This window comes from Equus quagga, chromosome 1, assembly GCF_021613505.1.
Source record: "Equus quagga isolate Etosha38 chromosome 1, UCLA_HA_Equagga_1.0, whole genome shotgun sequence".
Lineage (NCBI taxonomy): Eukaryota > Metazoa > Chordata > Mammalia > Perissodactyla > Equidae > Equus > Equus quagga.
In genome coordinates, this window is record NC_060267.1 from 92,094,961 (window position 1) to 92,108,116 (window position 13,156).

Sequence of the window (13,156 nt, forward strand, 5' to 3'; positions counted from 1 at the left end):
ACGCACCACTCGTCAAGCCATGCTGTGACAGCATCCCACAGAGAAGAACTAGAATGACTAACAACTAAGATATACAACTATGTACTGGGGCTTTGGGGAGGAAAAAAAAAACAAGAGGAAGATTGGAAACAGATGTTAGCTCAGGGCCAATCTTCCTCACCAAAAAAAGCATACCTTTGGAAAAAAAAAAAAAGATACAGTGCTCTCACTGCTGAGGCCTGGGTTTGTTCCCCAGTCAGGGACCCACACCACTCATCTGTCGATTGTCATACTGTGGCGGCTGTGTGTTGCTGTGATGCTGAAAGCTATTGGACTGGTATTTCAAATACTAGCAGGGTCACCATAGTGGAAAGGTTTCAGGGGAGCTTCCAGACTAAGACAGACTAGGAAGAAGGACCTGGCCACCCACTTCTGAAAAAATTGGCCAATAAAACCCTATGAATAGGAGGGGAGCATTGTCCGATATAGTGTTGGAAGGTGAGAGGATGGTGCACAAAGACCGAGCAGGGTTCCGCTCTGCTGTATATAGGGTCACTAAGAATTGGAACCAATTCCATGGCACTAACAACAAATATCCATCTATCTATCCACTTATCCATCTCATTTGTTGATGCATTTGAAAGTTGCACACATTAGAATACTTCATCCCGAAACACTCAGGGAAGCATATCATTGAGTTGAGTTTAACATTTGTTTAAAAAAATTTTTTTTGAGGTAAAATTTGCCTACAATGAAATGTACAAATCTTTAGTGGACCATTCTCTGATTCTGACAAATGCATACAGCCATATAAACCACATCTCTATCAAAATAGAGAACACCTCTGCCACCACAGCATGTCCCCTCGTGCCCTTCCCAGTCAATGCCCGCCCTATCCCTCCCAGGAGAAACGCTGCTCTGGTCTGATTCCTCGTCGTTTGGCCTGTTCCAGAACTTCCTATAACGCAGTCATACAGCACGCTTTCATGTGAGGCATCTTTCCCTCAGCAAAGGTTAACAGCGAGAGTGCAAGTGATAGCTCACTAGGATGGGGGTTTTTCTTTTCCTTCTTTTTTACTCAGACAGAATTTGGAATGTGAGCCTTCTTGGTCTTTTGGTTTGTTTATGGGGTGGGTTTGGTAGTTTTACTTGTCCTTGTTTGTCTGTGTTGTTTAGAGGATGTGTGGACAGACTTGGATTTAGATAGCCATCCATAACATTTCTGATTGCAATCATTTCCAAACAGAAAGAAAGAGAGATTACTTAATAACTACCCAAATTAAAAAATGATCAAGATTTTGCCACACCTGCTTTATCTTGCCCTTCCTTTTTCTGTAGAAGTATTTTAAAGCAAACTTCATCTATCATGTCATTTCAACTCTACATAGTTCAGTGTCCACGCCTAAAAGACAGAGCTTTGCTTTCACAACCATGAAGCCACTATTACAGCTAACAAAATTACCAACAATTCCTGGGTATCATTTGAAATTTAGACCATGTTCCGATCCTTCGGATTCCTTTTTTTAAAATGTTCTTTTATAGTTGATTTGTTCAAATCAGGATCCAAACAAGGTCCACACTTTACATGTTGCTGTTAAGCCTTTTAAGCACTCCAATTTCCCCATTTTTTCCCACATCATTGACTTCGTTGAAGAAACTAAGGTAGTTCTCCTGCAGAATGCCCCACATTCCTTTGCCTTTTACTTTTTGACCTTTTTTTAAACTTCAAACTTTTAATTACTAATAAACTTCCGTTCACATCATTGCCATTGCAACAAACATTTTTGGAACCACCTTTTTGAAATTTAGTTTGATATATTGTTTTGAATATTCTTAATAGTTGAATATATTTCTCCTTAGAGCAGCAGTTCTCAAATATTTTGATCTCAGGACCTCTCCACACTCTTGAAAATTATCAAGGACCTCAAAGCGTTTTTGTTTCTGTGGGATATAGCTATCAATATTTACCACATTAGAAATAAACTGAAATGTTTAAAACACAAGGACACATAAGCCAATAGGTGTCAGCGTGATGACTTCATCTCTTATCATGTAGCCTCTGGGAAACTCCACTATGAACTTGTACGAATGAATGAGAATAAAAAAGAAGAATTTAAAGTCTTAGTATTGCCATAAAAATAGTTTTGACTTTGTGGACCCCATGAAAAGGTCCCTGTGACCTCTTGTCACCAGACCATAATTTGAGAACTGCTGCCTTAAAGAATGGGTGTGATTTCTGGAAACAAATGTCTTTTGGAACCAGGTTTGGTATGTCAAAAATGAAGTAGAACTATAACAGCTGGTTTTTCTTATAAGTCTTATAAAATGGCATTTTTACAAAAAAGCACTTAACAAAGAATTCCAATAATATTCTGTGCAGTACAAAAATGTTGAGATATGGATACAGATTCCTAAAGTGACTGCTGTAGCATCACAAGTTTTAGCACTGGATGGTCTTCAGAAATTTCTGAAGAACAACTAAAGTTATTACTAAGTCTTTGTATGTTTGGAAAAAAATCTGTTTTACCACTTCAGAATTGCCATTTAGGAAAACACTTTGGCATTTTCATGGGAAGCTGCACATTTGCATGCCCTAAACCAGGCTTTCTCAACCTTGGCACTGAAACGCGTCTAAGTGGTTTAAAAAAGATGTGTCATTCAAAGCAAGGCATGAATATCTTAAGGAAATTGAAGGTTAGTTAAAATGTACATTTAGAAAGATTGTTAAATGAGTTTTATCTGTTGTAAATCATATAACATATAAAGAAAGATTAATTTATAAAATACCAAAGTGTATTGCAAATATCACGGTTGAAGCTTCATCTTTTTCTTATTCTCTAACATTTTTATACCTAGTAGATCCGTCAAAAATTGTAGATTAATATTTTAAATGCCGAAAGAAGCCAGCTGCTTGTTCTAGTCTCTGACTCAGTTAAGCTCTTACAATATTTTGACTGTTTGAAGAAAATTAATAATGGAATGTTAGGCGGTAGATTAACTGAAACTAAATATCAACATAGCTAGATTTATTTTTGGATGACTGAGCTCATCTCTTCAAGGAACAGAAACAGGATTTATTATATCATGAGTTATTAACTTACACAACACCAAAACAGCTCTACCCCAACAGAGCAGAGAGAGCTCGCCACAATGTATTTAAAGATTACGTAAGAAGCTGAAAGGTTAGATTTCACATTAGCTAGGGCTTGGAGCGTACAGGCTACAGTTGATTACCTAAGGCTCACAAAGGCTACAGTTGATTACCTAAGGCTCACAAAGACGCCAGAAGTCAAGGAAGCAAGTGTCTTGACAGTTTTGGAATCAAACTAATACCACTGTCTTATTCCTTTTCCCCTGAGGAGCAGGTCCCCAGTGCAGCTGATATGGACAAACTGATATATATGGGAGAGAAAGATGATTTTATTTGTCATTTGTGTATTCACTCAGTAAACACTTACTGATCACCAATTTATCCTCCCTTCCCTCCTCTAGCCCATGGCCTATGCACACACTATCTGTGGGTCCATAAGCATGAAGAGGGTACACGCATGTGGTTCCAGGTCAAACACAGCGCCCAGGCCAGAAGGTGATCATCCTAAAGTTTCTGATGGGCTCTGATGCTTCCAGGCCAACAAGGACAGGCTGGTTTAGCTTTAGATGAGCCAAACACCCCAATCGCCTTAAAAAGTGCCAATTATAAGTATAGTCCTCATTTTAACTTCTCCTTCTATATTGCGAAGAAACTGCTGATGATAGACTGGGGCTCCCAATTACAGATCTTCGTACGTCTAAGGCACTCTGCTGCTTTTGGCAGTGATTGCCTCGTGAAGGAGGAAACCAAAACAAGATCACCAAACCTGCCCTTTGTTCATAGAATGCTCTGGAGTTCAATGACTTTATGTTGCTTTCCCACGCATGTGCACAAAAACTCCAAAAACCCCTCTGTACTCACATACCCAAACCAGAAGAGATCATTAACAACCACAAAGTCTGTGGAACATGCGGAAGCCAGGCTATTTAACTGGAGCCGTTTCTGAGCCCCTGTGTACACTAGCATGCACATCATGACACTGCATTTCACAACTTGAGTGGCTCTTGGGAAAAAGCTGTCTGCTCCACTACTCCCAACACTCCTCCTGCTCCTCTAGACAGAGGCCTGCACTGACTCCACGGCTTGGACTAAAGCCTAAAAATTTATCCTGATGTATGTGCAAGAATGCTCACACCACCATTATTTAAAAAGCAAATTCGGAAACAACCCAAACGTGCATTGACAAGAGAAAGAATAAAGTGCGTATAGTCACAGAATGGACTGATTACACATCAGTGAAGATGATCAAACTAACAGATATAACCACCAACATGGATATATCTCAGAAACAGTACACACAACATGATACTATTTTTATAAAGATCAAAATTCAACAAAACTAAATGATAGTTATTTAGGGCTACATGTCCATGTGGTAGTAAAGTGCATTTAAAAAAGGAAGAGAAGAAGATGGTTACCAGGATGGTGGGGAGTCTGGGTAGAGAGGCAGGGACCGGGGAGAAGCACATATTGTTTACGCTCTGCTTTCTACACTGAGTGGTGAGCTCACAGGTTTATCATTATGCTTTATCATTGACAAATACATTACCCAAATTCCTTTAAATATATCAAATTACACAATAAAATAATTTTAAGAAAACATTACCAGCCTAATGCCTGGTGGTCTAAATTGTACTCGCCACCATCATGAGCTATAAACAGAGACGGGCGGAGGAGAGCATCCCAGAGGCTTGGCAGCGGTGTTCCGGCTGCATGACCCGGGAGAAAAGCTACATCAGTTTTCTCACTTGTAAAATGGAAACAATTGGTGCTATCGGCCTGGTGGGCTACTGTGAGGATGGGAGGAGATGAGCACTGTGTAAGCCATGAGGCTCTGTCCAGTGACCTTTATTTTCTCATGCAGATTGCTGCTTTCTCAGCCCCACCTCTCTCATCTGCTGGGGAATGACCCCCCTCCACTCTTTGCAGTGCTGTGGGGCTGCCAAGGCATGACTCCCCGCTCCTGCCACATGGGGAGGAACAACTTCAGGTTAGGCTGGCAGGAGTGTTTCTCCTGGGCTGTAGGTACACAGGCATGAGATGGAAGCCGCTGACCCCAAATCATTTGGGGCACAGGGTCCAAGAAGGACCACTGTCCTGCTCTTGACACTCCTGGAGCTACCCTAGTTTTTGTTGCTCCAGGCAGGTCGGCTCTCTCTTTATGTATGTGAGCATTATGATCATTAAAAAGCAAAAGAAAGACAAAAACTAACCCTTTTCTTGCTTAAGTTAATCAGCACAGGTTTCTGTTGATTGCACTTAAGGAAGCCTGGAGGACTCTGAAGGAAATGCCATTGTACTAAAAAGCAGAGGTGCAGCTCAGGCTTTGGCCAAGGCAGGTAAAGGGAGATGTCAGCAGAGAATGCTCAAGTGTGCCCCGCTTCAGCGGCCTAACTGATCTCTCCCCATCACTCTCACTCGCCTCCCAAAGCTTTCCAGAACACGCTGCGGTCCAGATCACTAACATGCTTTCCAAATGAATCTCCAGGGAACCACACTTGAACTCTTGCCTGCACCTCCTGCAGGGGGCCCTACTGCCTACAGTACAGGGCCCAGACCTCTTCTGAAGGCACAGGGACAGACGACGAGCAAGGGCAGCGGAGGAGCTCTCGGGCCTGCTCCTCTCCCAGGTGAGAAGTCCCTTCGACCTCAGAGATGTGTGTGGCAGCGGCCAATGGCCTAGAGACCTGCAATTTAATAAAACACCATCTTTTCAAAGTAAAAGCCAAAGAAAGCAATTATGTTCAAAGTGTGCTTATCCACCTGGCAGTCTGATTCAACCTCAGATCACCCACTGCTACTCCTATAGATAGGCACCACCCTATGTGAATTCCATGTCACCTCAGAAAGGTAACAATCAGCTGGCTAGATGCATAGTGATACGGATCAGCCACTCGTGGGGGTAAAAATGGTCTATGTAAAAGGGGATTCTTCCCTTGAACTGAGTTCTCATCAGCCTATGAAAACAGAAGCTCCATGAGAGCAGATGAGGCTGACAGGTCATCGTGAAATAACAGCCAGCTTTCTGAGGTGGAAGTAACTCTAATATCTTAGGCCTGTTTACCTATAATCCTGTTCTCTCTGCTCATTCCCTTCAATGCCAAATTCCTACCTTCATCATGAAATGGAAGCTCAATGACCCAGAAATAATTTGAACAAACCTATTTCACTGAGGACGCTTTCATTTTTATCTTCGTTAACTCCCTGCTCCCTGTCAAGCATGCCGAAAGCAGGATTTACGTTTTAGCTGCTGGGTCTAGAGGATCTTAAACTTTAGACAATTTGTACGTTTAACTGTGGCAGGAAATACTGCACGCTTTGTAGACAGATACAAATTGTTCTTTTTTTCTATTAAAAGAACACTGCATTATCTCATTCACTGTATTTTTTAATAGAAAGAATTTTAAAGAAAAGTAGCATGTTACGCAGATGAACTTCACTAATCTTTTCCTCACAAATGAGATATCACACTTAACAAGCCCACATCTTTCCCCTTTTTAAGGGAAAAACACACATGCATACACAATAAGCCCGTTCTTCTCCGGTGAGCGGCCTGAGTGAGGAGTAACTCATCCTGAGTGACTGGCTATTTATGATTTTACAAAGTAAAATGCTAAAATATGGGGAGTTCACACTAGGCCTCAAAGCAGCAGCAACAGACGAGACGTGACAAACACTCCCCCCTGAAGCTCACCTCCCTGCTGCATCCAGACCCACCTTCTCACCCACTTAAGCTGCTTTTCGTAAAACGTGGTGGCTCCTCAAAATTGGTGTTCAGGAAAGAATCCTTCAAGTGTACATTATCACACAGAGCATTAGAAAAGCTCATCATCACTGAAGTCTCTATGCCTTTCTAATTACTACTGTAATTTCTATTCCACTGTATTTCCCAAACACACCTGTCTTTGGTGAATTCATGCAAATACAAACATCAATGGTGAGGTTATGAAGTCAACTTGCTCAGAGCAAACCAAAATGAAACAACAAAATCGGAAGTCAGCAGTCATAAGGTTTCAGAACACTTTCCTCAAATACATAAGGGATTTTATAAATGATTTTCCACAGAACCTGCTTCTGTTTTAAGAAGGTGTTTTCTTTAGCAGGATCCATCAGTTGAGCATTACTATTGCCTCTGGGACAATATAAAACAATGCACAAGAACATCACGGACTGACTTACAGGTGAAATGGCCTCACAGTGTGTTTCCTCCCTGGGTAACTGAGATAGGCTCTGTATTTCGTTCAAAAGCAAGGTTTCAACGTGTAGGATTTTTAACCTACAGAATGCCAGTAGAGAAGAGAAACATGCTAATCACCATCCAACTGGGATTTAATGTCCATTCTATAGATCCTACAACACAGAAACAGAGATGTAATCTTGAGGTCAATTTTCTTCCACAGGTCCCTATAGGTAGGTAGAACTTACCAGAAGCATTGCTGACGTTCCATTGGGTCTGGATAAGTGGATAGACATTTCAGGAAACATTCTGTCAATGCGGCTGATCACATCATCAACATATCTAAGTGGAAAAAAGAAACACAGATGTATGAACTGGAACCCTAGTCAAAGAAATGCAAATCTACAGTGTACTAAAGAATCTTCTTTTGAATTTTGTTTTTTCAATGGAATACATTTTTAAGACAGCAAATGGGATTTACAAGGCTTTTTATGAAAAGTACTACTCCTTCGTTCCTCCTATTGCCCTTCAGAGCCAACCATTTTTTAGTGATTTCTTCTGGTATTTACTTCTGTATGTCTGCAAGATGTGTTTTTAATGCCAGTTCTAGCCTTTTCATTTTAAAGCATGACCTAGTGACTTTCTTCTATAGATCAGCATTTAGCTCTGTCATCTTCCTGGCTACTGGGCTCCAACTACAGAGGCTCCTCTTTCTGTCCCTCTGGTCCAGAGATGGTAGCAGCTTCCTGCTGTTGCTCAGCTCTGGTCACTTTGCTGTCCCCTGTTTGGTTTCTCATCTCAATCACCTGAATAACCAATTCCCTGGATTAAATTCCTTCTGTTTTAATACGTGAAATCATTTGTTTTCCTGGCTGGATTCTTAACTAATTCAAGTTATACCATAATTTTTGCTTAAATTGGTACTTGATGTGTTACATTCTAATATCTCTGCATCTATTTCTTAAGAGCTGAGCCATACAGTGAGTGGCTCATGAGTACGTTTATTTACTTATAAAGCTTTCTGTTTTACCTTCATTTTCACTTGATTAGTTTTCTACGTACCTATTACAATTTTATCCCTAAACTCTCTACCTGACTCTAAAACTTCTCTCACTATAGTCAAAAGTAGACAATCTTTCCGTTCCATTTTTTTCTTGGAAACATCCCTCTGAAAGTGAGCCCTCTCTGTTCTTCTGTCCTAAATGGAATCTACATTTCTTAAGGTTTAATAATCATTGAGATAACTGACATTAAGCACTCAGCATGCTGTCGGGCACATACTAAGGACTCCAAAATTATAAAGACTCTTATTGGTACATCATGGACCTATTCTGCAAAAATGCCCTCTCTTATGAGGATGAATTGCCCCCGTCCCTCGACGGTGGACACTTACTGTGAAGGCATCAACAGAGTTGGGTCTGGCTCAGATCCTTTGAGAATAAAATCACACCAGCATTTGTGCTCACCATCCAATCACCCTGGACACAAAGGGGATGTATAATACAAGAGCTGAGAGGCAAAACTATCTATTAAGGGGTTTGCATTGGGTTTCATATCCGTTGGATATGACAAATTGAATTACATGTCCATTAGATCAGGGACATATAAAAGCTCTGTTCTCTTGGGGGAAGAGGGAGATTAGCTCTCCACTCACAGCACGAAAAGATTTTAGTTTGAGACCTGGCGCTCAGGAGAGACGGTAGACAACATGATGCCATTTGTTAAAAAGTGAACATCAACGTATCAGCTATGCAAGTCAGAAAGTAATCTTACTGACTAACCTATTGAGTTTTCCTTAGAGAATGCTACGTACAGTTTTAAATTTAGAGTTGAAAAGGAAGGGGAAGAGCTGTAGCAGGCCCAGTGGTAAATAACAATGACGGAAGAAGATCAGAGCACAGGTGCACGAGAAGAGGTGGAGGGGCCTCGGAGGCTATTTGCTCCCGGGGAAAAGAGGGCTGAGGGGAGACTTTGATATTCTTCAAGCACGCAAGTGGCTTTACAAACTCAGTACCAAACAGCTATCTTCCATCTCTAGAAAGGACCAGAAGACAAGGATATGGCATGAAAAAAGCAACCAGCTCAGAAAGAACAAGAGGTATTTCTTAAAGGTAAGGCCCCATTCTGTTCATTTTTAAAATGGTTTAGAAAACAAGCTTTCCTGGATGGCTAAGAAACAGACTGACTAAGACACCACATCATCTCCCTCGCTCCCGATCTAGATTTACAGCTTCACAATATACAACCGTGGTTCTAAACTTGAATGCTACAAAAGAGGTGAAAAGATGAAGAAAGGAGGAAAGTAACACATTTTTCATCACTGTCTGATGTTTCTTGAAATGGTGAAAGACACACAGCAAACTTCATGTCAAAAGTGTACACCAGGTCACTGGAAACATTCTAGATCTATGCATGTGGTTGAAACCCAGTTACCCCAGACTCAGCAGGAAGCAAAAATCCGCTGTCCTGTGTGAATGGAGGTCATTGCTAAGTATATGCTAATGGGGGGAGGAGGGAGGCAATATCTTCTGAACCCGTCCTCAATCAATAGCCATCATAGCTCTGGACAGCGGAATGCAAATGAATATGCAGAACTTCAGTACAAAGGTAACATCATAATTTGCTTCCCTTGTACCTTTCACCTTGAAGCTTTTCAAAATACTCTCTGGAAAACTTGTCTCTTTAGTAGGCTAGGAAAATAGGAGAATGGGTAGGTTAAGGGATGATTCCAGAAACCAACCTGAGTGTGTAGATTTCTAGGATTCTATGCCAATTGCCCAACTTTGCTTGCTTTTAGTAAGGGTCAGAGTTCTAAATGGGCAGACAACAAATGTTCCTTGCCATTTCTGGATTCCTTTATCTATGAGCTCTTTACTTGTAAAGGAAAGCAGTGGCAGGAGAAAAAGAGTTCCTAAGAAAAATACCTGCCATCGACATAGGACAAGTGGGAGGTCTGGGGAGGTAGTTTTCGTTTCCTCCCCAACCTGTGATCTCAGATAAAGCTCAGCAAACTCAATCCAAAGATTTTATTAAGCAAAAATGAATTTCAAGGAGACTGTTTTTCATTCACGTGCCTAACATAAAGGAGATGCAAATTTCCTTTTTACAGGTGACATTATGTATTTGCCAAAAAGAGAAAGAGAGAGGCAGTTGCGTCTCTAACTGAGGAAAACAATGTCTAAATCCTGGAAGCAAAAATCAAAACATTTCATTTTCAAATAGAGGCAAACTTCAAATGCAAATTCCCCACTAGTGACTTGACAGAAATAAGGAAAGCTCGGAAATTCAAAAGGCGGAGACGAAATGCGACTTTCTTTTCGCCGAGGGTGGGGTCGGTATGGGGGTGGTCGCCGCCGCGCCACCTCTTTGGCAGTACTTCCCAGGATGCTGCTTCAAGCCGGCGTGCCCCGCGGGCGTCTGCACAGAGCTCTGCAACATGTGGCGGCCCACTTTGCGTGCAGGGCTGAGGACAGGTAGGAACAGCGTGCTCTCCTCCCACACTTCCACCATATGCTACACTCTGCTCTGTGGCAGCATCAGATTACTTTAATTTTTACCTTTGGAACAGAGGCAAACAGGCAGTGACACAGCAGCAGTGACTGGTGTACACTTGCGCAGACGTGGTGCGGAAAGACATTAATTTAGTGCCAAATTGAGCAGTGAGTCACAATTTGCACATATCTGTCAACCTGTTAACAGGGTAATAACTTGGAAAGATTGCTGTTCCTATTTACATTACAGAGGCCTTTCGAAAACGGAGAGCTGCTTGGTTCTTCTCCTTGAAGAACTCAGCCAATGAGCTGGCTAGATGGTTCAAGAGCCAGGCTAGAAAAACCAACTTTTAGAAATCACAAGTTCCCATCAAGGTGTGATTCATCACTTCAATATTTTCAGGCAGAAAATTAACTTTTAAGCAATTAGAGAATTCTATCCCCCTGCCCTGCTCCCCATTTACAGTCAGACTCTCAATGGTTTCTGATGCAGTTTTCCCATTGCAATCCAAGTGATTCTTCTCAAGGTCTCTGTAAGCTTCCTCAGGACTAAGCTTTAGTCTAAACTACTTCAACATCTCTGCTGCATCCGAAACAATCAGGCCATTCTCAGATTTCCAATGTTAATTTCTGAAGCCCTACAAGCCTTGCTCTCCTCTTCTGATTCTCTTCAAGTAGCTTGGCCTGTTTCTTTAAATGTCCTTAATCAGAGAAGTAAACAACCGTGGGACCTCAGAGGTCCTCTCATCCAAGGTCCCTGCCAATCTAGGAATTTAACAGCATCTTCAAGAGAAGGTGTACATAAAAACCCTGGTAACATACATCACAAGGCAGCCTCTTGTACTGTTGGACTACCAGGCTGTTTCAAATCCACTTACCAGTATCTCCACCCAATTACCCCACTTCAGCCTTGGGGAATGACACACAAATATCTCCTCCAACACCTCCAAGGCCTTCTGCAAACACGTAAAAGACTATCGGGTTTTCCGATGTCTTTTATCAGCATTTTAAAATCTTTCTTGGGTCACAGATCCATTTGAGAATGTACTAAAAACTAAAATACATGTCTGCACAACATTTTACATACCATTTACTGCAGCTCGGAGGCCCTTTAAAGTCCATCCACAATTGGTTCTTGACCTTTTGGCTAAGATCAAGTGCAGTGTCTGTTCTGATCAGCTTAAAGTCCATTCACGAACCCTGAGTTCAGAATAACTGCTCTAGACCTGTTCTAGAAGTAAGGCATCTGGTTTTCTTCTTTGTTGCCTTCTGAACGGTAAATTGTATGTTTCAATAACGCTACTTTCATTTTAGAAATACATATATTTGTTACAGCCTAGAAGCGAACACGAGTGAAGTGGTACAGGGGGCACAATGCATCTAACGGTTCTAATCATCTTAAAATCACACTTCCACGCTGGAGCCCAAGGATCATGTTTGTTTGTTTGTTAACAACTGTCTCTCGCTGCTAATTAATCTTTCCAACAAAGTCAAGGACCCACTTCCAAAGCCTTCGAGCTCATTGATAGTGAGCCACCATTTCTGTCCCCTAAAGCCACATCACCCATGCTTTCTTTACAGAAACTCCTTGCTTGTGGAAAGAGCTGCCTGCTTTCTCTACCACTGCTTAAGGCACAGCTCAGTGGAGAACTCAAGTCTCGAGCCCGAAGAGGGCCCCGGAGGCCTACAGTCCAGCTGCTGCTCCTGCCCCAGCCTTGCTCAGCCGCCTCCTTCCACTCCCCGGGCAGGCTTGCCCCGCCCTGCACACTGTGCACATTCTGCCTTCTCTGCCTGGAGGGTTCTTCTCACAACTACTTCTACCCCCACGTCCCGGCAGTCCCGCTTACCCTTCAAGTCTTTGGGTTTCAGCTTAAATGACACTTCCTCAGGGAAGCCTTCCCTGACACTCCCCTCAGCCCCCATCAGTCAGCGCACCTCATCCTACCTCTTGTGGCACTTTTTATTTCTCTTTGTGTCTCCTGTCCCAGTTGTAATTAAGCAGTTTTTCGAGTGGTTATTTGCTTAATGTCTCTCTCTCGAAAAGGACTCTCTGCAGGATGACATGACTGCCTTCTTCAGCGCTGAATCCCAGCACCCTGCCATGGGCCTGGTAACCACGAGACACTCCTTAAATATTTGCTGAATGAGTAGACAGGACATTAAAAGTAAGCCATGGAGACCCAAGTTGGGCAGTTATGAAACAACTAAAACGCAAAGTTCTCTTCAGCAGATGAAGATTTGAGGTGCTGGAGAGTTCATTACCTTAGCCATCAAAAGTCACGAACAAGAGCAGCCAGAGAGCTCGGCAGAGCAAACCTCAAAGACCACAGCAGAGATTCTTCAAAGCCTTCCAGCTTAATATGCAGCCACACGATGCCGGCATCTGTTTCAGGAAAGGCTCAGTGCCTCTTAGACGCA

The 13,156-nt window shown here is 42.2% G+C and overlaps 1 protein-coding gene and 1 pseudogene across 2 annotated transcripts in view; one reads left to right on the top strand and one right to left on the bottom strand.

Moving 5' to 3' along the window:
- Window positions 1–13,156, bottom strand: part of MED27 (mediator complex subunit 27) — a 192,440-nt gene that overhangs the window by 56,425 nt on the left and 122,859 nt on the right. For both annotated transcript variants that reach the window (XM_046637728.1, XM_046637737.1), the window contains exon 4: window positions 7,496–7,589. In XM_046637728.1, the coding sequence (XP_046493684.1) occupies window positions 7,496–7,589 (94 nt within the window). The remainder of the gene's footprint in view (window positions 1–7,495; window positions 7,590–13,156) is intronic.
- LOC124231411 (uncharacterized) lies at window positions 11,866–12,066 on the top strand (annotated as a pseudogene).